The following is a 27,464-nucleotide window of genomic DNA, read 5'->3' on the forward strand; positions in this document are numbered from 1 at the left end:
GCGTCTCCCTCCCACCCTCCCTACCCCACCCCTCTAGGTGGGCACAAAGCACTGAGCTGATCTCCCTGTGCTATGCGGCTGCTTCCCACCAACTATATATTTTACATTTGGTAGTATATAGAAATCTATGCCACTCTCTCACTTCGTCCCAGTTTACCCTTCCCCCTCCCCGTGTCCTCAAGTCCATTCTCTACATTTGTGTCTTTATTCCTGTCCTGCCCCTAGGTTCTTCAGAACCATTTTTTTTTTTTTTTTAGATTCCATATATATGTGATAGCATACGGTATTTGTTTTTCTCTTTCTGACTTACTTCACTCTGTATGACAGACTCTAGGTCCATCCATCTCACTACAAATAATTCAATTTCGTTTCTTTTTACGGCTGAGTAATATTCCATTGTATATATACACCACATCTTCTTTATCCATTCATCTGTTGATGGACACTTAGGTTGCTTCCATGTCCTGGCTATTGTAAATAGAGCTGCAATGAACATTGTGGTACATGACTCTTTTTGAACTATGGTTTTCTCAGGGTATATGCCCAGTAGTGGGATTGCTGGGTCATATGGTAGTTCTATTTTTAGTCTTTTAAGGAACCTCCATACTGTTCTCCATAGTGGCTGTATCAATTTACATTCCCACCAACAGTGCAAGAGGGTTCCTTTTCTCCACACCCTCTCCAGCATTTATTGTTTGTAGATTTTTTGATGATGGCCATTCTGACTGGTGTGAGGTGATACCTTATTGTAGTTTTGGTTTGCATTTCTCTAATGATTAGTGATGCTGTGCATTGTTTCATGTGTTTGTTGGCAATCTGTATATCTTCTTTGGAGAAATGTCTGTTTAGGTCTTCTGCCCATTTTAGAGAGTTTTTTTTTGTTTTTTTTTTTAGGAAAGATTTTAACCACATTTTCAATGTATTTAATAGATATTGGGCTATTCATGTGTATTTCTTCTCATGTAAGCTTTTATAATTTGTGTCTTTCAAGGAAATTGTTCATCTCATCTAAGTTGTCAAATTTATTGGTATAAAACTGTTCCTAACATTCCCTTATTTTCCTTTTAATATCATTCAAATCTACAGTGATGTCACCTCTCTCATTCCCAATATAGGTAATTTGTGTCTTCTCTTTCTTTTTCCTCTGTCTGGTTAGAGCTTTATCAATTTTACTGATTTTCTCAAAGAAGTAGTTTCTGGTTTTATCAATTGTTCCACTGTTTTTCTGTTTTCTGTTTCACTGATTGCCACTTTGATCTTTATTATTTCCTTTCTTCTCTTTACTTTTGTTTTAATTTTGTCTTATTTTTCCTAGTTTTTTAAAGTGGAAGCTGAGTTCATTGACTCAAGAGATTTCTTCTTTTCTAATACAAGTTTAGTGCTATAAATTCCCCTCTAAATACTGCTTTAGTGGCATCCCACAAATTCTGATATGTTCTTTTTTCATTTCCATTCCATTCAAAATATTGCTAATTTCCCTTTTGATCGATGGATCATTTATAAGTGTGTTATTTAGTTTTCAAATATTTAGAGATTTTCCAGAAATCTTTCTGTTATTGATTTCTAGTACAATTTCACTTTGGGCAAAGAACATTCTTTGTACTATTTGAATACTTTCAAGTGTATTAAGACTTGTTTTATGGCCCATAACCATGATAACATAATTATTTCTGTTCCTCTGTATGTAAAATGTCTTTTTTCTCTGACTTGGTAAATGTTCTATGTGAACTTGAGGAGCATGTGTATCTTGCTGTTGATGTGTGAAGTGTTCCATAGATGTCAATTGGGTCAAGTGGGTTGATACTGTTGTTCAGATATTCTATATCCTTATTGATTTTCTGTTTACCTGTTCTATCAATTGTTGAGAGAGAAGTACTGAAATACCTAGCTATAACTGTGGATTTATTTATTTCTTAAAATAATTCTATCAGTTTTTGCTTCATGTATTTTGAAGCTCTGTTGTTAGGTGCATAAATGTTTAGGATTGCTCTGGCCTCTTGATTAATTGATCCCTTTATCATTATGAGGTTACCTCTTTAATCTTTGGTAATATTATTTGTCCCAAAATCTATTTTGCCTGATACTAGTATAGCCACTCAAGGTTTCTTTCAACTACTGTTAGCATGGTAGATTTAAAAAATACTTTTACCTTTTACCTGTTTGTGTCTTTTTATTTTAATTGTATTTCATGTAAGCAGCATAGAATCGGGTCTTACTTTTTTCCAATCTGATAATATTTGCCTTTGAGTGGGGGTGTTTTTTTTATTTAAAAAAAATTTATTATTATTATTATTACTTTTATTTGACTGCGCCACACGGCTTGCAGGATCTTAGTTCCCTGACCAGGGATCAAACCCGTGCCCTCAGCAGTGAAAGTGTGAAGTCCTAACCACTGGACTGCTGGGGAATTCTCTGAGTGGGGGTGTTTAGATCACTTACATTTAATGTGATCCTTGATGTGGTTCGATCTGAGTCTTTCATTTTGCTGTTCATTTTCTAACTTGTTGCATCTATTTTTTGTCTCCCTTTTCCTCTTTTCAGCCTTCTTTTGGGTTAATTAAGTATTTTTATGATTCCATTTTATCTTCCTTGTAGCTTATTAACTATAACTCTTAGGTTTTTTAGTAGTTGATTTAGGGTTTATAGTATATATCTTAACTTATCACAGTCTAATCTCAAGTAGCATTATACAACTTCATGTATATATAGTACAAGAATTTTACAATATATGCCATATCTCCCCTCCTGGCCTTTTGCTATCATCATGCATTTTACTTTTCCATACGTTATAAACCTCATAATATATTATTATATTTGTATAAGTCAATTATCTTTTAAATAGATTTAAATAATAAGAAAAAAATGTATATATTTACCCAGGTAGTTACCTCTCCCAGTGGTTTTCAATCCTTTGTAAAGATTCAGATTTTCTTCTGTCTGGTGTTATTGTCCATCTATATGAGTGACTTCCTTTAGCATTTTTTTATAGTGTGAATCTGCTGGTGGTGAATTCTTTCATATTTTGTATGTCTGAAAATATCTTTATTTCACCTTCATTTTTGAAAGATATTTTTGCTGAGTATGGAATTCTAGGTTGACAGTTCTTAGCTTTCAGTACTTTAAAGATGTTGCTCCTCTGTCTTATTTATACTGTTTCCCATTAGCAATATAATGTCATGTTTATTTTAGTTCCTCTGTACGTAACAGAGGAACTAAATTTTTCTCTTGCTGTTTTTAAGATTTTCTCTTTATTGTTGGCTTTAAGCAATTTTATTATGACATGCTTTGTTGTGGTTTTCTATATATTTCTGTGCTGGGGATTCATTGAACTCCTTGGATCTGTGGGTTTATAAGTTTCATCAAGTTTGGGAAGTTTCTGTCCTTTATTTCTTCAAATATTTTTTGTCTCCCCAACTCCCACTCTTCAGGCACTCCAGTTTCAGTATAAAAGGCTGCTTGTAGTTGTTCCATAGCTCACTAATGCTCTTTTCAGTTTCTTTTATTTTTTCTCTCTGTGTTTCACAGTGGACAGTTTCTATTACTGTGTCTTCAAATGATTAATCTTTTCGTCTCTAATGACTAATCTGTTGTTAATCACATCCAGTGTATTTTTCATTTCAAGCATCGTAGCTGTCACCTTGAGAAGTACATTTTGGGTCTTTTTAATATTTTCAATGTTTACTTAATTTTTTGAAACTATGAGATATAGTTATAACTGTTTTGATGTCCTTTTCTGCTAATTCTGACATCTGTGTCAGTTCTGGGTTAGTTTGATTGATTAATGAGTCTCCTCAATATTAATTGTGTTTCCCTGCCTCTGCATGCCTAGTAATCTTTGACTGAATGTCAGGCATTGTTAATTTTATCTTGTAGGATGCTGGATATTCCTGTAAGTACTTTCTCTTCTTCTTCTAGTTTTATGGAGATATAACTGACATACAGCACTGTATATGTTTAAGGTGTACAGCATAATATTTGACTTACATACATCATGAAATGACTACCACAAGAATTTTAGTGAACATCCATCATCTCATCTACACACAAAATAAAAGAAAAAGAAAAAATCTTTTTCCTTGTGATGAGAACTCTTAGGATTTACTGTCTTAACAACTTTCATATATATAATACAGCAGTGTTAGTTATATTTATCGTGTTGTACATTACATCCCTAGTACTTATTTACCTTATAATTGGAAGTTTGCCTATAAATATTCTTGAGCTTTACTCTGGAATGCAGTTAAATTACTTGGAAACAATTTGATACTTTTTTTTTTTTGCAGTTTTGAGGTATGCTCAGTCTAGGGCTAAGTATTCTCTATTACTGAGATAAGACCCTCCTAAGTACTCCAACCAATGCCTGATAAATTGTGAGGTTTTCCTGTCTAGCTGGTGGGAACAGTCCCTGGCCCTGGCCCTGTGTGAATGTTGCCTCTCATCCTTTGGATGGTACTTTTTACCAGCCTGGAGTAGTTTGCTCACATGCATGCATCAACCAGTACTATGTTGAACATTTCAGGGGACCTTCTGCACAACTCGGGTTCTCTCTCTCTGTGCAGCTCTCTCCCTTCTGGCACTTGGTGCAATGAACTCTAGCTGCTTTGGTCTCCCTTCACTCTCAGTTTCTTCTACTCAACTTAGGGGACCTATTGGGCTCTACCACAGTTCCCCCTCCCTGCATCATGGTCTGGAAACTCTCCAAGCAGTAAGCTGGGAAAATGGTAAGACTCACATTTATTTGTTTCCCGTTGATCAGGAATCAATGTCATTTGTTGCCTGATGACAGTGTCTTAAAAATCGTTTTTCATGTAGTTTTGTCTTTTTTTTTTTTTTCTGGTTGTTTCAGGTGGGAGGGTAAATTTAGTCCTTTTTTATTCATTTTGGCCACTTATTCATTTTTATTCATTTTGATTATTCAATATCAAAGTGGATATTGAGCTGATCTCTATGGACTTTTCAACCCTAGTGCTCCCCTCTCCTCTTCACATTCCTCCTGCCTTGAAATTTGAGACACAGGAACATTTTACAGAATTCTAGGTAGAGATCAATATCACCTATGTATAACCCAGAAATTGCCTAATAAAATTGTCACTAGTGAGCAAAGAAAGTTCAAATTCTGGTTTTGTTACCTTCTAGCTGTAGCTTCGATGTGTCTATGTTAGGTACTGATCCTTATTCCTACACAGCATTCCTATAAAGAATGCTGGAGATTGTGAAAACCAGGTCTTTTCTACTGACCTATACATTTGGCTTAATCCTGAGAATTTTTAGTGCTTAACTATGAAAAATATGACATAAAGGAAAATTCGTACAAACAAACATGTTAAAATCTCACTTCTCCCACAAACCATTCTTTATTCTCTAGTGTATGCCCTTCTATGTTTTATCCATGTTATATTTTTTACGTGATATAACAAAAATACCCATAGATTTTTAATATTACTTTTTTTACTTAACAGGATTATTTCCTATGTGGTTGCACCATATTTTTTGACATCTTTGTCATGTGCGTATGCTATGATTTATTTGTTTCTATATTAAAAGATTGCTTTTCCTTTTATGTTAATATAAAGAATAACTGCAGTGAATATCTTGACTTTCTTTTAGGTTATTTTCTTGGCTAAGCCCTCTGGAGTGAAATTACTAGAGTAGAGGATATAAATATTTTAATGGTCTTGTTACATATTGCCAAATTTCTTTCTTAAAAGGTCATATCACTGCTTACCTCCACCAGCCTGAGGTCTGAGATTGTCAGTCTTACCACATCCTTGCCAGCCCTGTATATTATCATTTAAAATAGAGTATTGTGGCTAATGCAACTGGTGAAAATGACTTTTCATTGTTATTACTTGCAGCTTCTTCATTTCCGCAGAGTGGGCCATTCCTCCTTATACTTGCTAATGAGTTATATTTTCTCTTTTGTGGGCAATAGGAGTCTCACAAGAACATTCACAGCCCTGCCTCAGAGGAGTATGGTCACTGGCTTTCTTCCCTCTCCCCGACCCATGCATTCACTCATCAGATGCTTATTGAGCCTCTTCAGCAGGCCAGATAGTATGCTAGGCCCTGGGGATAGAACAGGGGAAGAAAGCAAAGATACAATCCCTACCCAAGGAATATACAGTGTAAAGGAAGAGCTTACGTTTTCTCAGTATCTGGTTGGGAGTGGGAAAATCTGCCAGCCAAAGGGTTCCCAACACATTTGGAAAAAGGAGACTGTGTTTTGGTAAAGTAATAATTTGAATATTCATGAGGAACTAAGCTTAGAAAAACCTGCTAGAGGAACTTTTGATTATTCTGACCTCAGGAAGTTTAGTGGCTAAAGGACAAATCAAATAAAGAAAGGGACAAACACAGTTCCATTTTAGGGACAGTTAAATAATACATTCTAATGGAAACTGTTTTCTAAATGGCTGTCACCCTGGACAGAGGAATTGTAGTTGGGGGGCAAATGGAGACAAAATAGTAAGGTCTGGGTTGAATGTGGCACATTATGAAATATTCTGGACAAACAGAGGGCAGCATGAGAGCTCTAAACTCTTGGAAGGCAAAGGAGAGGAGGCCAAGACATTGTAGGGAAGGGAAAATATGAGCGCTTAGAGATTTCTATCAGGGTTGGCTCTGCCCCTTCCCTTCTTGGAGACGAAAGTCAGCTGAGGGGCTGCATGCTGCAGCTCTATCACCACAGCAACAACCCCACAGTAGATTCAATGCAGTGGGAAATAGAAAAACTCAAAAGGACTGAAACATTACTATTACACCATAGGATCCCTGGCCTATGATACCACTTGTTCACAAAGTGTAACACTGCATACCATACACATATGTAGTTTGAAAGGGTAAATTTGCCCTTTTTCCCAATGAGATATATCAAAATACAGGTGAGTTCACAAAATATTTATGTATAGTTTAAAAATTAATTATAGGGACTTCCCTGGTGGCGCAGTGGTTAGGAATCCACCTGCCAATGCAGGGGACATGGGTTCAAGCCCTGGTCCGGGAAGATCCCACATGCCGCGGAGCAACTAAGCCCGTGCACCACGACTACTGAGCCTGTGCTCTAGAGCCCATGAGCCACAACTACTGAGCCTGCGTGCCACAACTACTGAAGCCCTCGCACCTAGAGCCCGTGCTCTGCAACAAGAGAAGCCACCGTAATGAGAAATGGGAAGCCCGCGCACCACAACGAAGAGTAGCCCCCGCTTGCCGCAACTAGAGAAAGCCCACGCGCAGCAGTGAAGACTCAACACAGCCAAAAATAAATAAATAAACAAATTAATTTAAAAAATAATTATAAAGCAAATGCCTATGGAAATAACCACTATCCAAGTCAAGGGAAAAAAACAAAACAAAACACTGCCAGCAGCCAGTAGCCTCCTTTGTGCTCTTCCCCATCCCTTCTCCTTCCGTCTCCCCAGAGGCAACCACTGTGCTATGTACGTATTCCTAAAATAATTTAGTTTTGCATATTTTTGAACATAACAGAAATAAAATCATATTGGATAGACTCTTCTGTAAGTAGATTTTTGTTCAACATTTTGGAAGATTCCTCCATCAGGATGCATGTAGGTATTACTTGTTCATTCTCATTGCCAAACGGTATTTCATTATATAAATACATCATAACCTATTTATCTATTCTATTGTTGATGAACATTTGAGTTGTGTTCAGTTTGCCATTTGCAAAGAACACTACTCTGAACAGTCTTGTACGTATCTCTTGATGCACAAGTACAAGAGTTTCCTTAGGGAGTGGAATAGCTAGATCATAGGATATGCATGTTTTCTACTTTTCTATGTATTGCTAATCACTTGCAAAGTGGTGCCATCAATTAACACTCCTACCGGCAGCATATGATGGTTTGTGTTGCTTGAAATCTTTGCCAACATCTACTACTGTCACACTTCAAATCATTGCCAGTTTGGCATGTATATAATGGCATCTCACTGTATTCTTAATGTAATTTCCCTAATTATGAAAGTGGTTAATCATCTTTTCATGTATTTATTGGCCACTTGGATTTCCTCTTGCGTGAGGTGCTTGAAGTCTTTGCTCATTTTTCTATTGATGTGTCTTTTTCTTATTGATTCAGAGGCATTCTTTATATGTCCTTTGTACTAGTCCTTGGTTAGTTTTATGTATTACATATCTTCTCTCAATTTATGGCTTGTTTTTCACTCTACAGCACCTTCTAAAAACAGTGAAACGTCAGTTTTTTCCTTTGTGATCAGCACTTTTTGTCTCTACTTTTAAGATATCTACAATATCTAAGCTATTCTACAATATCTTCTTAAAGCTTGATGGTTTTGCCTGTTGCATTTAGATCTTCCAGCTACCTGAAATTGATTTTTGTGTATAGAGTGAAATAGGGGTCCAGTTTTATTGTTCTTCCACATAGTATATCCAACTTCTGAGGACCATTTGTTGAAAGAAAAGGTTCTGCTGATGTGCAAGTCACTCTATATGAATCTGTTATATGAATCTGTCTGGGGACTTTCTATTCTGTTCTGCTGCTCTGTGTCTATCCCTGTGCCAACTCCACTCTGTCTTTATTAGTAAAGCCTCATGAGCTTGATATATGATAGGGCAAGTCCTTTCATTGCTATTGTTCTTCCTTCTTTAATGCACAAGCATTAGATGGTAAGGGGTTTACATTATTTTAAGCCTACAGTGGTTCATCCAGAGGAAAATCCCATTTCATGGACAATACATGTCTCCAATAACAGGGCCAACTTCTCCATTAGGCATAGAAGTCAGTGCCTTGGGTCCACAGTACTTCTAGGGGTTCATGAAAATGTTTTAATTTCTTTTAAAATCATAAGAAATGTTTTAATTTCTTTTTGTCGAACAAAGTATTGTAGCATATAGTATTAATATATTCATCTTTATACCAACACAGTCATAAAATACAATTTTAAATACTTTAGGCAAATGTGCCCAGGGCCTAAGAAAGTCATAAAGTCATATCAGGTCCTGCCTGATAGCATCTTCTTAAAAATTACACTATTAGTCACAGGGGCAGAGTTTAGGTGGCTCATCCCTGTCCTGCCCTACGGGCTGATTTTTCCTCCTAATGGTAGATGAGCATACCATCTTCATTTGGAAAAAGAGTACACACCAGTAAGTTAACAATCCCCCAAATGCTAATTTAAAATTTAAATAAAGATGGAATTCAAATAACGTTTATTGGAAATTCCCTGGCAATGCAGTGGTTAGAACTCCATGCTTCCACTGCAGGGGGCCACGGGTTCAATCCTGGTTGGGGAACTAAGATCCTACATGCCGCGAGGTGCAGCCAAAAAAGAAAAAAAAAAAAAAAACAACAACAAAAAACACCGTTTATTTCCAGGCATTTGCCAGGTGCTAGGGGGTACAGGGATAAACAAAATGAACTTACAGTTTCTAGCATACAAAAGAATACAGATGGTTAACAAATTATTATAATTGGGAGAATGGCACACAAATAGAAGTATAGTAGCAAGGCTGAGCTAATCCTTAGTTGCAAAATAGGTATTGTTATTTTTAATTGTACAAATGAGAAAACCAAGACATAGAACAATTGAGTGGCTTATCCCAAGCCTCAGCCAATATACATCAGGGGCAGTATTTGAATACCAAGACTCTGACTCCAAGCCCTGTGCAGTTTACCATCTGGTCTGAAACAGTGCTCATTCTGTAGTAGACACTCAATAAATTAGACTGGATTCAAATGAGGGAGAAACGTTGCCACTCCCGAGGATTTCACCTTTCTCTTAGAGCAGCTTTTTAATCTTTCCTCCCCACCCCCCAGCTTTATTAAGGTATATTTTACTTATCATAGAATATACCCAATTCAAGTGTACAGTTCAATGATTTCTAGTAACTTGATCAAGTGGTGCAACCATCACCATAAATCAGCTTTAGAACATTTTTATCCCCCAGCAAGAAACCTCATGCCCACTTTCAGTTCATTTTCATTCCCACCCCTTGCCCCAGGCAACCACTAATCTATCTCCTCTCTCTATAAATTTGCTTTTTCTGGACATTTCATATAAACGAAATCATATAATATGTGGTCTCTTCAGTCTAGTTTCTTTCACTTAGCATAATGTTTTTGTTTTGTTCTGGTTTTTGGCCGTAGCTTGAGGCATGTGGGATCTTAGTTCCCCGATCAGGGATCGAACCCAAGCCCCCTGCAGTGGAATCTCGGAGTTTCAACCACTGGGCTGCCAGGGAATTCCCAGCATAAAGTTTTTGAAGTTCATACACGATGTAGCATGTGTCAATAGTTTGTTCCTTATTATTGATGCATGGTGTTCCATTGTATGGATACACAATTTTGTCTATCCATTCACGAGTAGATTGACACTTAGGTTGTTTCCAGTTTTCGACTGTAATGAATAATGCTGCTATATGAACATTTGTATGTAAGTTTTTGTGAGGACACATGTCTTCATTTCTCCTGGGTAGATAGAAGTAATAGCTTATTATGGTTTTGATTTGTATTTCCCTAACAGCTAATGATGTTGAGCATCTTTTCATGTGATTATTGGCCATTTGTGTATGTTCTCGGAAGAAATCTCTATTCCAAATCTTTTGCCCATGTTTTGATTGGATTGTCATCTTATGACTGAGTTGTAAGAGTTCTTTGTAAATTCTGGATACAAATCCTTTATTAAATATGTATTTTGCAAGTATTTCTCTAGTCCATCATTGTCTTTTCATTTTCTTCATGTTGCTTTTTGAAGTGTAAAAGTTTTGAATTTTGATGAGGTCAATGAAATTCACAAAAAGACAGTCTGTTCAATAGATGGTGCTGGGACAATTGGACATCCACATGCAAAAAGATGAATTTAGATGCCCACCTCACACCACACACAAAAATTAACTCAACATGACTCACAGACTTTAATGCAAGAGATAAAACAATAAAACTTTTAGACAAAAAACATGGAAGAGAAACTTTCAAGATCTTGGGTTAGGCAAAGGTTTTTTTCATCTATTCCTTTTTTCTTTTTTTCCTTTTTTTTTTTGGCCATGCCACGCAGCTTCTGGGATCTTAGTTCCCCGACCAGGGATTGAACCTGGGCTCTCGGCAGTGAAAATGCAGAGTCCCAATCACTGGACCACCAAGGAATTCCCATTTTTTCATCTATTCTTGAATTCTTGTCCTTATTAAACACAATACGTGTACGTGTATATGTTTGTATGTGGTATGTCTGTGTAATGTAGGTAGATAACTATGTAGCCACCTTCAATCACAAATCATAAAATATTTTACCAGGATTGTTGGCTAAAATTTGAATTATCAATCACACAGATATGTTGAAAGAAAATATGCAAAATATAAGTGGCAAGCCAGCCAGAACAGAACATCCAGAGTTTGGCAGTTGGAATGTGAGACAAAGCTGTGCAAATAGGAAATTAATCCCCTCTTCAAATACTTTGCAATGTGTGTACCTACATTTCAGGCTAAGAAATGTTGATTACAGGCAGTCACTGATTGTAGATTAAGAAGGCAATCTCCTACAGGAGGGTGAATCTCTATCTGCTAAGAAGATGCTGCATACTCTAATCTTTGCAATGATATCATAGGCTAAGGTAAAATTCTTACAGTCTATTACTTTCAAAATACATAGGAAAATTATTGTTGAAGACTCCATAATTTGTCAAGAAGAAAGTTTTAGACACAAAGCTTTACTTTTAAAGGCACTATCTTCTATTAAATTATCTGGATTGTACCTAAAAATAGGTAATTTCATGGTCAAATTACCATTCTCACCCCAACAAGGGATACACAAGAATACTGGCATAGCACTTGGCCACTTGTGTTCCTGTGAGTCAGTCAGTGTCTTGCCTGTGTCCCTTCGTGGCAACTGAAGGAGGCTTTGCTAAGCCTGAATCTTGAATTCCTCTATTCAGAGCAATATTCATTTTCAAAATATATTTCTGCATAATCAAAACTTCTTATTAACATTTCATTACTTCTTATTAATATTTCAGTATCTTTTCATTTTTTTCAGGTACAACTGGTTATTTATATATATTCACCTCTACCTCTTAGAAAAGGTAACATGTTTTATCCCTTATATGAGTGGTTTTTAAGTCATTGGAGCCAGTAGTCAAGTACTGGAACCCTGCCTTACAGCCTCTGACAAGGGTCTGAGAACATAATAAACACTTGGTAAGTTTTTGTTGGAATGAAGTAAATATTCATTACTAATACTGTAGTTTTTAAATTGTATTACATTAGCCCCAAGTTCTAATGGCAGAAGATATACTACAGAATCAATCAAATTCTAAGAGAGACATCACTGTAATGAAAGCTAATCTTTCAATGCTAAGAGCCCAATACCAATTTTTTCTTTCTTCAATACCTAGTGACATGATCTTCTCTCATTTATTCTAAACAAGAATTTAGAATATTCTCTTTCCTCTTAAATTACAGCCTCTATGTAAATTTCTCGAACAGTTTAAAAGTTAGACTTTTAAAATCCAGGATGAAGTGGATTTAGCTGAGTACAGACACATAGCAAGAAGTGCCCCAGATAAAGTTAGCTTTATTATCACTACAGTTGTTGTTAACATAGTCTAATAATCACTTCCATCGAAAATAAGTGCAAACGATTTACCAGCTCATTAAAATTTCATAAATTTGGAAGAGGATACTAAGTAGTGAAATGAATAAAGACAGCCTTTTTTTCAACTTGTTGTGGTTGAGTGGATACTGGCAAAACACATATGCTATGAAGTTTGTGGGTAAAATAGCACTTCTCAAAAAACAAGTGAACTGAAAAAAAAATTCACAAATTCTTTTAAAATACTTTTCTTCTTACCTAAGATATAACCTAGACTGGTTCTGAGTAATTTTCTCAAATACTATCTGCAGTGATCTTTCCAGTTACAGCCCTCCAGCCTTTCAGCCACCTGGAAACATTAAGTCCCCCTGGAGTCTTATCCTGACCTGAGTTCAGGCCTCTATACTGGAGGAATTTTCAGAAGCTTTAGACTAGTAACTTATCTGCTCAGTATCAGATCAGCCACTCTGCTGATCCTGCTCCGATACCGTAACCTAGTTTCAGGCACATTAAAATTTTATCTGGTTATTTGTAACCAAGCTCCTATCTTGTACTACCTGAAACTAGGTCCTAGATTCTTCCACTGCAATCCTTCGTCCTACTTTGGGACTTTACTTTGTATCCAAGTTGGTGTAATACTCCCTATACTGTTGAGCAAGCCTAGTTAGAGCCCTACTGTAGAATTCCAGTCTTCATGAATATGTCTCCAATACATGCCACCTGATGGCTATGATGCAGACTTCTCTCACATCTGTATTTCTACTTATTGCCTCCTGTCAGACTCCTCTAGAGACAGGCCCTATGCTTGAACTAAATTTCCTACCAACTGTCAGATCCTTTTTCCATGCCTTGCCTAGCATCAGCAGGGCTGTTGGGATTTGGGGTCCTGCTCCTCCACAGACTGATCCATCTCAATGCTGAGTTCTAATTCGAATAGTAACTCAATACCTCTATTTAAAAATACGTCTGTTCAAACCAGCCAACAGTAAGTTTAAAATGCCTCATTAAATACACATCTGCTGCTTGAAATTCCAAAAGAAAATACCCGATACCTGTCTGAATGAATCCTGATTTGTATCCATTAGTTGTGCCATTTTCTGGGGCCACGGTTGATGACACTGAAGAGTTTGGTTTAATAGAGTGGCAAATGGTAGAGGATTGTCGGCTTCTACATTCTAGAAAGGAGTAAGAATCACATTGTGTAAGGAAAACAATATTCTGTTAAAACAGGTGAGGGAGACACAATCCATAAAATCTCTAAAATAAACTGCTGTTTCTCAAGTGGCAGCACTTTCTTTAATAGAGATCCCCCTTCCCCAACCTTGACTCCAACAGAATGTTCAAGCTGGTGAACACAATTCGTCTTCCTAGAGCCAAATGTCATGTTTGGAAGGCAAAGAAATGGTTACAAAGAACAATTAGACTTTTGTTCCTCACAGACTAGTTCCCAGGAGAAAAATTACTCATAACCTATATAGTCATGTTAGTTTCATGGGTAATGCTGAGGTTAAAATATCAATAATTTATAAAAACCAAATAAGCTTTCAAGCACCAGTTAACCTTCTGTCCAGGATTGATTTACGTGTAGAATAGTAATCTAGAGTCCTTCTAGGCTGCCTTCAACCTTCTCTACTCAACCTTAATTTATGTCCAGAAATGGAAGCAAAGAAAATATTATACACAGAGGAGAAAAATTAGAAATTCTCAAATGCTTATTATTCTCAGTTCTTATTAGAGGAAATAGGTAGACAATATTCAAGGTACTTACTGATCATACAAAACTAAGCTTCATTTTAAATGAGCCAATATTACTTGAGGCTTTGGTGTAATATTTTAATAATACTTTGTACTGATTCAGGTAGATAGCAAATACTGTGACAACCTGTGTCACAGGTTTTCAGGGCTCTAACTTCCAACCAAATTATACTATATGTTGTACTATATTAGTCTTCAAAGGTAGCATGTGAAAAAGAAATATAAATGGTTGTAAATGACAAAGTTAATTATGTAAAAACGAAGAATTCGTTTAGAGAATTTCCAAGAGAATTTCCAAGTTTATTGGTCCCTTAGAGAATTTCCAAGTTTATCGGATACATGCAAAAGTTAGAGGCAGTTTTCTATAACCTTCTATCTATGACCTTCCTTGAAGAGCTACTGTATTTTGACTGAAAAGGATATCTCCATGTTATGTATATTATATGCAAATATGTAGTTTGATAGGTATGTACATATATACAATTCCATTTCCAAAATAGAATGGCTATAAATGTGAGGCTCCAGAAGCCACCCAGGATCATTGTATCACAAACTATTTCACAAATGTTATTATTTACCAGAAAGGTGAATTGTCACTGAGCACTAAATAAGAACTTAAAAATATTTTATGCAACCAAAACAAAAGCTAAAAAAGGCAGTTAAAAGGCAGGGAGGTGATACCTATCCTATTTTTACTCTTTTATTAGGGTTCACGACATTTAAAATGATTTTTCTAGAGGAAACTTCTTTAGACTTTATCAGGATAAAGAGTTATCTATAATTTACCACGCTTACGATTTAGTGGTCACAGCACTGATCACGGTCCTGATGACCCCTGGCTCAGAACATGTAGCCATTTCCTAAGGAGTTACATAATCTCTCCTCAAATGCAACCAGGAGTCATTATGGTGAAAGATTCAGAAACAAATCTTCAGTTGCAATTTGGATTTACTATGCTATTTTTCATGGTCAGGCCAAAATCTTGCACAAACAGCAAATAGAAATATTAAAGACAATTATTCTATTCTCTTTAACAATATAATAATATTAATAATGGAGGGGAAATCTCAGCATCTAAGAAACTGCTCAAAAGAATAAGGATTAGATGTCCCACTGCATTAAACAATGTACAGAACTTGTGGCAAATCCTATCAACCACAAGATGATGTGACATTTCAACTGGATTCATTTTCAAAAATAAGTTTAAGTTCTTCCTAACTGAAGAGAAACAAAACTTTGTCAACTTAATACTGCCTTTTCCCAGGTATTATGAAGAGAGCATTATTTATTCCAAAGTTTGCTTAGTTCTAATAGAAAAATGAAGACTCAAGAATTACCAAAGACCCTAAATAAAGTAGAAAGAGCATCTGACCAGGAAACTGACACTTTGAAGTCCTCTCTAAATGACAGAAGAGCTAGAAAGAGCCCATTTTTCCCCAAGAGCTGTATTCCACACCCCTAAGTGACAAATACAAGGAGAAATGCCCTTTCCCAAATTTCAATAGTTTCTGTTAAAAACAAAAAGGAGCAAGTCAAATAACCTGCCAGAGGGCTTTACATGTTTGGATTGTCTTCTGAACTTGGGATATTTATCTATTCCACACCTGGATTCTGAACCCCGTATAGGTCACTTGTCAAAACTATCGTAACATCCACATTCCCTTCCCGTTCCCTCCCAGAAGTTGACGCTACCTTTCCAGCAGATAAGAGGTCCCTTCGACAGTACACCCTGGGAGCTTCTGACTAGGTAGTACTTTAAGTGCTTCTGCTTCTTTGGCTGGGTGGTGAGCTTCAAGTTTATGTGGTTGGAAAATTCCGTGAAATACCGAAATCCTCTTTCTCCACAGCCGATACAGTTTCCAGAAAACCCTAAAAGGAAGAAAAACAAAGTTACTGGTGGCCTTGTATGTTGTTACAATACTTTCACATATAAAAAACATAGAAATATTCACCCTTTGGCTTGACAACTTCCTAATTTTGAGGAAATAATTCAAAGGAGAAAAACATGTACAACAATTTAGCAGTTATTTTATAACAGTGAAAGACTGAAAATAATTTTTAAATGCTCTAAAAGGATAATGGTTAAGGAAATAGAATCGATAGTATCATATGATAGAATTTATATAGTTAACATAAAAAATACGAAATATTCTGGTCCTAGAGATATCTATTATTTCTTCCTTACGTATTCCCTTCTTAACCTACTGCCTCTGGTTCTCCACCCTACCCACCATGTGGACTTAACTCCATAGCCACAACGGATTAGACTAAGGACCAATATTTGACCCAATCTAGGATAGTCAGAGTCTCTCTCCTGGAACGCTGAAATAAATACAAAAAGAATCAGTCAGATGGTACTGGACCCTGGATATGTAAGGTTTTGTAAAACTGGAACCCAAGTCAGGGCTATGCCATCTAGGGTGTGGGAGAGAGCAAACTAACAATAGTGAAGAGGAAGCTGGTCTCCAGATAGGAGAGCACGAACAGAGATGTATAAACTCAGGGCATTGTCAGCTTCCTAGTTTCTATGAGATCTAGGGAACACAAGTTCCCTAAGGGTCCCATTTCTTCTCTGTTCAACCCCTCTTTATTCAAACTAGCTCATTATTCCTTAGACTTAACATCCAAACAATTCTCACTCAGATTAATCAAACAAAATAAGACTTTCAGTGATCTTCTTGGAACAGAGGACATGGAAAGAAGAAGAAATTGAGAAGGCTGGGAGGATGAGAGGTCATGCTTTGCTTGATTGGAAATCAACTTTTCAATCTCCCTTATTACATAGAAGAAAAGTGGACAGTAAGAGAGTGAGTTCTTCTGGTTGTGAGTTATGAGGACATAACATATGTATGGTCATATTGGCAAATAAGGGCATTCCAAATTTCATAAACACAATATCTCTATATACAAATAACTAACTGAAAATAAATTCACTTATGGAATAATACACTCTTTTAAAACCACCAAACCAACCTGTTTTATAATTAACAAAGATATATAAGGAGAGTAGAGAAAGACCATGAGGATTAAAGACAAAATATCTCACAATGTCCCAATCTCAGGATGCTGACGATCAATTCAGAACATTTAGAAATGGGCATTCCAATTTATTATTATTTATTCAATAATTTTTTATTGAGCACCTAACCTATATGCCAAGCATTTTGTTAAACACTGGAAAAACAGTGGTGAACAAGAGATAGTCCCAACTTCTGGTCAGTTACATAAAATCAGTAATTCTATATAATTAGCTTATTACCATCACTTTATAGAAATATAAATATCAATATAATTTCATAAATTATTTAAAACATATTCAGAGATGGATTGCATTTGAGAGCATTTGGCTATTTGTCTAATACCTTGGAGCTGTAGGCCAAAAAAAGAAAGATGTCAATGACTGCCTAGTTCACCAAATTCCTAAAGCCAACCATCCATCTAACCATTCATCCACCCATCCACCCGTCCACGCATCCATGAATGCATGCATCCATCCACTAATCCATGCATCTATCCACCTGTCCATCCATCCATCCAACAAATATCTGTACTCTACTATGTGCCAGGCACTATTTCAGGTACCAGGTTTTTAGCACTGAACAAGGAAGACAAAACCACTGCCTCCACGGAACTTACTTTCTGATGTGATCATTATGCCTTGATAGAAAATTGGCTGACCTATGAGGCAGATGCAACATACACAAAACACAACAAAACTAAGAACCTTCATCTGAAATAGAGACAGTGCCAAAAAATGAGGCTTATCTGATAGGTCCAAGTAGTTCATCAAAGATTAATGTGAGAATTAGAATTAACAAATTACTGGGGTTAGATTTTATCTTTTATCTTTTCCTCTACCTGTTTTCTGAGGTGAAAAGCAAGACTTGAGTATGAAGAGGGAGAAAAGCAATGGATCTGGATAATCTTCAAAGAAGAGAAACTTCACATTAATGATGAGAATTAACAATATAAAAGAGTAAGAACTTTAGAGTCCATTTTTAAAACTCTGTATAGTTTCTGTATTAACTTTGGTTCACGAGAGATTTTATCTGCTCAAAGTTCTAGCTGTCACTATCACAATAAATAATATCTCTTACAGCGAAATTACCTTTCTAGTTTTTCTAGCAATCAGGTCTTCGAATTGCATGGCAGATTTGGGGCATATGTGTGGCCAAGTGATCAATTTACTTTAAACTCAATTCCCCCCCAGTCTTTGGAATCTGTATAATTTATATAAAAATTTAGACAAATTGATATTGGAGTCCACAGGGATTCTAGAATATTTTAAGCTTAAAAAATTTTCCCACTATATCTTTTTAAACTTTTATTTGTTTGTATTTTTTATTTTTTTTGGCCACACCGTGCGGCTTGTCGGATCTTAGTTCCCCAACCAGGGGTTGAACCCAGGCCCTCCTCAGTGAAAGTGCGGAGTCCTAACCACTGGACCACCAGGGAATTCCCCCCACTATATCTTTTTTTTTTTTTTTTTAAAGGATTTTCTTTTTTATTTATTTATTTATTTATTTATTTATTATTTTTGTCTGTATTGGGTCTTCGGTTCGTGCGAGGGCTTTCTCCAGTTGCGGCAAGCGGGGGCCACTCTTCATCGCGGTGCGGGGACCGCTCTTCATCGCGGTGCGCGGGCCTTTCTCTATCGCGGCCCCTCCCGTTGCGGGGCACAGGCTCCAGACGCGCAGGCTCAGCAATTGCCCCACTATATCTTAATGCATACTAAAATCAACCATCATAACTAAGAACTGTTAGATGAATATTAACTTTTTGACAATAGAGTAATGAACATATAAAAATCTCATTGTGCTTGTTCAAGAGAAAACTTTTATCATTTTATTGTACTACACTTTCACTTGGAGAAGTGGTTAATAAAAAATTATTAACAAAGTTCCATGTCTATAAGGGTATTTAATAAATATGACAGAATGGCAGAATAATTACCATTTAAAGAGCAAGGACTATATGCCAGGCACTATGCTATTGGGTACCTTATAAACATCATCTGTTTGATCTTTATAATCCTGCCAGGTGGGCATTATTGGCGCCTTTATATAGATGAGGAATCTGAAACTTCAAGAAGATAAGTAGCTTGCCCAAATTCTTAAAGTGCTAACTAGAAAATCTGGGATTTAAACCCAGTTCCAATTCCAAAGCCCAGGCTCTTTGGTTTCATATTCCCAATTACAAAGGATTATAAAATCTATTATTCTGATGGTGTTTTCTGTGTGAGTCCCATGACGTATTCTAAGAGGATTCCTCTAGTCATGAAGAATCATTGAGCAAAAAGACATTATAAGAGATTTTTCTATGTCTGCAGTCAGAGCCACATATGAACTGTTCCATTCGATAAAACTTTGATGCTTTTAAAGTGCTAAAAAGAAGTTTCCCAAAGTTGTTCTACCAGAGCCAACTAGGTTCTTAGCTCTGTGATGGAAAAGACTATGTCTTATCATTCTTGTGCCCACATATCATAACCTAACGTGATTTTTGGAACAAATACTGTTGAATGAATGAATGAACAAACGAATCCTTGGATCTTCTTTGTTAATTTAGTCCAATGTATAAACTTTACCGTTAGGTGTCTATATTAAACCATCTGCTCAATTTCACTGAAAGAAAAAAAATGGATATTTTAACAAATGAGAGCCTATGAAAATGAAAATTACCACTTCTTTTCCTATGAACCAAGAGAAGGCTTTGAACTGTAGTTTAAGGAACGTTTATTAACCATGTGCAGAATCACTTTCTGACTCAAGATATTGACCTATGTATTTCTAGACTTTCTGATGATGCTTTATAACTAGGAAGAACGCATCAAGCTAAACAAACACACAGCTCACTCTAAATACAATTCTTTGCCCTCTTCTTTTTTCTTCATTTTTACAGATATTCGTGCTGAGGACATGTATCTGATTCTATCTACAGTAACAAATTCTGAGAAACAAAAGCAACTCCAGAGAAACACAGCAGCAAAAAAAGTAACAAACCTCACATGCCCTCTTCTTTCTTTCTTTCTTCCTTCCTTCCTTCCTTCCTTCCTTCCTTCCTTCCTCCCTTCCTTCCTTTTTCTTTAGGCCACGCCACATGGCAGTCATGTGGGATCTTAGTTCCCCAACCAGGGATCGAACATGTGCCTCCTGCAGTGGAAGTGAAGAATCTTAACCACTGGGCTGCCAGGGAAGTCCTTACATGCCTTCTTATTTGCCTTTTTAATTATTAAAAGTTAATTTAAGGAGTTTGAATCAAGATGGCAGAGTAAAAGGATGTGGAGCTCACCTCCCCCCATGAACACATCAAAAATACAAATACATGTGGGACAATTCTCACTGAAAACTAACTGGAAACTGGCAGGACTCCTGTACAACCAAGGCTGTAGCGATCAGGTCGAGACCTGTGCCCCTAGAAGAAGACTCAGAGAAAAATAGAGATTATGCGGGTGGACACCCACCCTGTGGAGTGAGTGGTCTGAGCCACAGATTGGATGCCCCAGTCCTGGGGTTTTATGTGGAGGAGACAATCCCACTTGGCTGGTTGGAGGGCCACTGAGACAAACAGGAGGGCTGAGGGAAGCCTAGACTACGCTCCTGAGGAGTGTGCACGCTGGCTTGCCCCCAAGCAAGGTGGAGAGAGGTCTGCTCTAGCAGCTGCCAGGTTTGTCACAACCACCTTGCCATGTACCCCAGTCCAAGCTGAGCGAAAGCTCTGGTGCTGCTCACTCCATGTCACAGTGTGGCACAGTGTGGGATGTAGAGGTGACCTGGTGCCACAGCGGCGTCTGAGTGGGGTGGTAGCAGCCATCACTTACTCAAGCAGCACGTCAGAAGTGTTCCAGATCTCTGACACAGCTGTTCCACCATAGCCCATCCCCTGATACACACTGAGACTCCATGTGGGTCCCACTTGCACTGCAGAGCCTGGGGGCAGTGATCAGCTGTGAGGGACAAAGGGGACTTGCCCCAGAGGCTGCATTTGAGTGGAGCTGCAGGCAACTGCACAGGCAGTGCATCAGACCTCTGTCTGTGGCCGACATGAGCCAAGAGCCTGCACAGGCCCCACTTGCTTCAGCACTCCACCCCTCTGGGGCAAGGGTCCCCATGCAGGGAGAGGAAAAAACACACACTTAAAGGGAACAGAGCCAGCATGAGCCCGACCCCCAGGGCTTCTGCTCCAGCAACTTGGGGTCAGACTCTGCCCCCGATACAGTGGTGATGGCCACCAAGCAGAGGGGAAGCCCTGTCTCACACTCAACTTCAGCTCTAGCCCCTCCATCTCCAGCCCCACCTCCTACCTATGTGACAGCTGCCAGCACACCCTGAGGAAGGATGTGACTTGCATCCACATCAAATCCAGCTCTCCCAGCCAAGGCATAGGCCACATGCAGTCTGTATAGGGATGCTCCCACATAAGGACACCCCTTCAAGACTGAAATAAGTAACTGTTTCATCTGAATTCATAGAGGCAGAGAAAGCTGAGCAAAACAAAAAGACAGAGGAACTACTCTAAATTGAAAGAGCAAGAGTAAACCCCCGAAAAAATAAACAACAAGACAGAAATAAACAATTTACCAGATAAAGAATTCAAAGCATTGGTAACAAAAATATTAACTGAATTAGGGAAAAGAATTGATGTACACAGTAAACACTTTAACAAGGAACTAGAAAATATAAAAAAGACCCAATCAGAAATAAAGAACTCAATAGCAGAAATAAAAAACACACTAGAAGGAATGAATAGGAGACTAAGATACAGAAGAACGCATAAGTGATCTGGAAGATAGAGTAATGGAAATCACACAATCAGAAAAGCAAAAAAGAAAAACAAATTTTAAAAAATGAAAACAATTTAAGAGATCTCTAGGATATAATTAAGCATACCAACATTGTCATTATAGGGGTCCCAGAATGAGAAGAGAGAAGGGGATCGAAAATGTATTTGAGGAAATTATGACTGAAAACTTCTCAAACCTGAAGATGGAAACAGATATCCAGCTTCAGGAAGCACAGAGAGTCCAAAAAATGATGAACCCAAACAGACCCACAGCAAGACATGTAATTAATATGACCAAAGTTAAAGATAGAGAATTCTAAAGGCAGCAAGAGAAAAACAAAGAGTCATATACAAGGGAATCCCCATAAGGCTGTCAGATGATTTCTCTGTAGAAACTTCACAGGCTAGAAGGAAGTGGCATAATATATTCAAAGTGCTGAAAGGGAAAAACCTGCAACCTAGGATACCAGCAAGAATATCATTTGGAATAGAAGGAGAGATAAAGAACTGCTTAGACAAGCAAAAACTAAAAGAGTTTGTCAATACTGAACCTACCTTAAAAGAAATGTTAAAGGGTCTTCTCTAAGTAGAAAAGAAGTAAAAATCTATAGAAAATGGAAAATCCCACTAGGAAAGGCAAATATATAGTAAGAACTGAGGATCAACCACTTAAATAAGCCAATACAAAGATTAAAAGACAAAAAATTGTAAAAACTGTAACTACAATAAATGGTTAAGGGATAAACACATGAAGATGTAAAATATGACATTAAAAACACAAAATGTGGGGGAGGGGGGTAAAAAAAGTAGATCTTTTAGAATATGTTTGAATTTAAATGATGACCAGTTTAAAACAGTAGATATACTTATAGGTCAACATATATGAACCCAATGGTAACCACAAATCAGAAACCTAATAGAGATACACAAAAACTGAAAAGAAAGGAACTACTGAAGAAAATCATCAAAGCACAAGGGAAGAAACAAAAAGAAGAAGAAATGAACAGAGAAGAACTGCAAAAACAACCAGAAAACAAGTAATAAAATGGCAATAAGTACATATCTATCTAAATGTCAATGGACTAAATGTTCCAGTCCAAAGACATAGGGTAAAAAAATAATAATAACAAGAGCCAAACTTATAGTAATAGAGAGTAGAATGGTGGTTACCAGAGGCTAGGGTGTGGGGGGAAAGGGCAGATTAAAAAAATAAGGAAAAATGGTGGTTGTCAGGGGTTAGAGGTAGGGGGTAATGGGGAGTTAGTGTTTAATGGGTACAGAGTTTCAGTTTTGCAGGATGGAAAGAGTTCTGTGGTTGGATGGTGGTGATGCTTGCACAGCAAGATGAATGTACTTAATACCACTGAACTGTACACTTAAAATGGTTAAGGCGGTACATTTTATGTTATGTGTATTTTACCACAATAAAAAATTGGACACACAAAAAAGACATAGGGTGACTGAGTGGATTAAAAAATAAGACCTTTTTATATGCTGCTTACAAGAGACTCATTTCAGAGCTAAAGACACACACAGAGTTTAAGTGAGGGGATGAAAAAAGATATTTCAGCAAACAAAACTGACAAGAAAGCAGGGGTAGTAATACTTACATCAGACAAAATAGACTTTAATACAAAGGCTATAACACACAAAAGACAAAGAAGGGCATAATATAATAAAAGGATCAATACAAGAGGAGGATATTACACTATTTAACATATATGCACCCAATACAGGAGCACCTAAATATATAAAGAAAACACTAACAGACATAAAAGGAGAAATCGACAATAACACAGTAATAGTAAGGGACTTTAACACCCCACTTACATCAATGAACAGACCATCCAGACAGAAAATCAATAAGGCAACACAACAGACCAGTTGGACTTAGTAGATATCTACAGGACATTACATCCAAAAACAGCACAGTACAAATTCTTTTCAAGTGCACATGGAATGTTCTCCAGGAAAGATCACGTGCTAGGCCACAAAACAAGTCTCAACTAGTTTAAGAGGACAGAAATTATATCAAGTATTTTTTTTCCAAGCACAACAGTATAAAACTAGAAATCAATTACAGATAGAAAAATGGGAAAAGAACAAACACGTAGAGACTAAACAACATGCTACTAAAAACCAGTGGGTCAATGAAGAAATCAAAGAGGAAATCAGAAAATACCTCAAGACAAATGAAAGTGGAAACAGCAATGCAAAATCTATGGGATGCAGCAAAAGCAGTTCTAATAGAGAAGTTTATGGCAATACAGGCCTTCCTCAAGAAACAAGAAACATGTGAAATAAACCTAACCTACCACCAGAAGGAATTAGAACAAACAAAGCCCAAAATCAGCAGAAGGAAGGAAATAATAAGGATCAGAAAGAAATAAATAATACAGAGATTTAAAAAACAATAGAAAAGATCAATGAAACCCAGGAGCTGTTTTTTTCGAAAAGATAAGCAAAATTGATAAACTGTTAGCCAGGCTCACCAAGAAGAAAAGAGGACACAAATAAACAAAATAAGAAATGAAAAAGGAGAAATAACAACTGATACCACAGAGATACAAAAAAAGCCATAAGAGAATACTACAAATAGTTATACACCAACAAACTGCACAACCTAGAAGAAATGGACAAATTTCTAAAAACATACAATCTGCCAAGACTGAATCAAGAAGAAACAGATGATTTGAACAGACTGATCACTAGCAGTGAAATTGAATTTGTAATAAGAAAACTACCAGCAAACAAAAGTCTAGGACTGGACAGCTTCACATGGGAATTCTACCAAACATATAAAGAAGAGCTAATACCTATCCTTCTCAAACTATTCCAAAAATCGAAAAGGATGGAACACTCCCCAAATTCATTCTATGAGGCCACCGTTACCCTGATGCCAAAACCAGACAAGACATTATAAAAAAAAGAAAATTACAGGCCAATATCTTTGATTAATACAGATGCAAAAATCCTGAACAAAATATTAGCAAACTGAATCCAACAATATATAAAAAGGATCATACACCATGATCAAGTTGGATTTATTCCAGGGATGAAAGGATGGTTCAATATTTGCAAATCAATCAATATGATACACCACATTAACAAAAGGAAGGATACAAATCACATGATCATCTCCGTAGATGCAGAAAAAGCAATTGACAAAATTCAACATCCATTCATGATAAAAACTCTCATCAAAATGGGTACAGAGGGAACATATCTCAACATAATAAAGGCCATTTATGACAAATCCACAGCTAACATCATACTCAAGGGTGAAAAGCTGAAAGCCTTTCCTCTAAATTCAGGAACAAGACAAAGATGCCCACTCCTGCCACTTCTGGTATTGAAAGACCTAGCCGCAGCAATCAGACAAGACAAAGAAATAAATTCAAATTGGAAGGGAAGAAGTCAAACTGTCACTATTTACAGATGACATGATACTTTTTATAGAAAAACCAAGTCTCTACCCCAAAACTATTAGAGCTAATAAACAAATTCAGCAAAGTTGCAGGATACAGATTAACATACAGAAATGTGTTGCTTTTCTATACACCAATAATGAATTATCAGAAAGAGAGAGTGAAAAATAATCTAATTTAAGATCACATCAAAAAGCATAAAATACCTGGGAATAAACTCAACCAAGGAAATGAAAAACCTATACTCTGAAAACTATAAAACACTGATGAATGAAACTGAAGATGATACAAAGAAATGGAAGGATATCCCATGCTCTTGGATTGGAAGAATTAATATTGTTTAAATGGCCATACTACTGAAAGCAATCTACAGATTTAATGCAATCTCTATCAAAATACCCATGACATTTTTCACAGAATTAGAACAAAAAATCCTAAAATTCATATGGGACCACAAAAGACCCTGAGTTGCCAAAACAATCTTGAGAAAAAAGAACAAAGCTGGAGGTATCACCCTCACAGACTTCAGACCTACAACAAAGCTACAGTAATCAGAACAGCATGGTACTGGCACATAGACACATAGATCAATGGAACAGAATAGACAGTCCACACCTAGGTTAATTAATCTATGACAAAGGAGGCAAGAATATGCAATAGAGAAAAGACAGTCTCTTCAATAAGAGGTGCTGGGAAAACTGGACAGCTACATGTAAAACAATGAGATTAGAACATTTCCTCACACCATGTATAAAAATAAAATCAAAATGGATTAAAGACCTAAATGTAAGACCTAAAACCTAAAACTCCTAGAAGAGAATGTAGGCAGAGCACTCTGACATAAATTGTAGCAATATTTTTTTTGGATCTGTCTCTTAAGGCAAAAGAAATAAAAGCAAAAATAAACAAATGGGACAAATGGGACCTAATTAAACTTAAAAGCTTTTGCACAGCAAAGGAAACCAAAAACAAAATGAAAAGACAACCTATGGAATGGGAGAAAATATTTGCAAATGATATTACCAAAAGGGGTTACTAACCAAAATACATAAACAGCTCGTACAACTCAGTATCAAAAAAACAAACCACCCAATCAAAAAATAGGCAGGGGCTTCCCTGGTGGCGCAGTGGTTGGGAGTCTGCCTGCCGATGCAGGGGACACGGGTTCGAGCCCTGGTCTGGGAGGATCCCACATGCCGCGGAGCAACTGGGCCCGTGAGCCACAACTGCTGAGCCTGGGCGTCTGGAGCCTCTGCTCCGCAACAAGAGAGGCCGCGATAGTGAGAGGCCCGCGCACCGCGATGAAGAGTGGCCCCCACTCACCGCAACTGGAGAAAGCCCTCGCACAGAAGCGAGGACCCAACATAGCCAAAAATAAAAATAATAAATAAATAATAAATTAAAAAATTAAAAAAAAAAATAGGCAGAAGACCTGAAAAGACATTTTTGCAAAGAAGACATACAGATGGCTAATAGGCACATGAAGAGATGCTCAACACTGATGATTATTACAGAAACGCAAATCAAGACAACAATGATATCATCTCACACCTGTCAGAACGGCTATCATCAAAAAGTCTACAGATAACAAATGTTGGTGAGGACATGGAGAAAAGGAAACCCTTGTACACTGTTGGTGAGAATGTAAATCGGTGCAGCCACTATGGAAAAGGGTAATGTGGGTTCCTCAAAAAACTAAAAATAGAACTACTACATGATCTAATAATTCCTGTACTGGGTATATAGCCGAAGAAAATGAAAACACTAATTTGAAAAGATACATGCACCCCAACGTTCATGGCAACATTATTTACAATAGCCAAGATATGGAAGCAATCTAAGTATCCATAAACAGACAAATGGATAACGAAGATGTGATACACACACACACACACACACACACAATGGAATATTACTCAGCCACAAAAAAGAATGAAATTCTGC

At 37.0% G+C, this 27,464-nt stretch overlaps 1 protein-coding gene across 11 annotated transcripts in view; it reads right to left on the reverse strand.

Annotated features, from left to right (window-relative positions):
• Nucleotides 1-27,464, reverse strand: part of GREB1L (GREB1 like retinoic acid receptor coactivator) — a 267,385-nt gene that overhangs the window by 88,956 nt on the left and 150,965 nt on the right. For all 11 annotated transcript variants that reach the window (XM_057526312.1, XM_057526317.1, XM_057526315.1 and 8 more), the window contains 2 exons: nt 16,006-16,182; nt 13,611-13,733 (listed from right to left, as the gene is read on the reverse strand). In XM_057526312.1, coding sequence (XP_057382295.1) covers nt 13,611-13,733; nt 16,006-16,182 — 300 coding nt within the window. The remainder of the gene's footprint in view (nt 1-13,610; nt 13,734-16,005; nt 16,183-27,464) is intronic.

This window comes from Balaenoptera acutorostrata, chromosome 13 (genome assembly GCF_949987535.1).
Source record: "Balaenoptera acutorostrata chromosome 13, mBalAcu1.1, whole genome shotgun sequence".
Lineage (NCBI taxonomy): Eukaryota > Metazoa > Chordata > Mammalia > Artiodactyla > Balaenopteridae > Balaenoptera > Balaenoptera acutorostrata.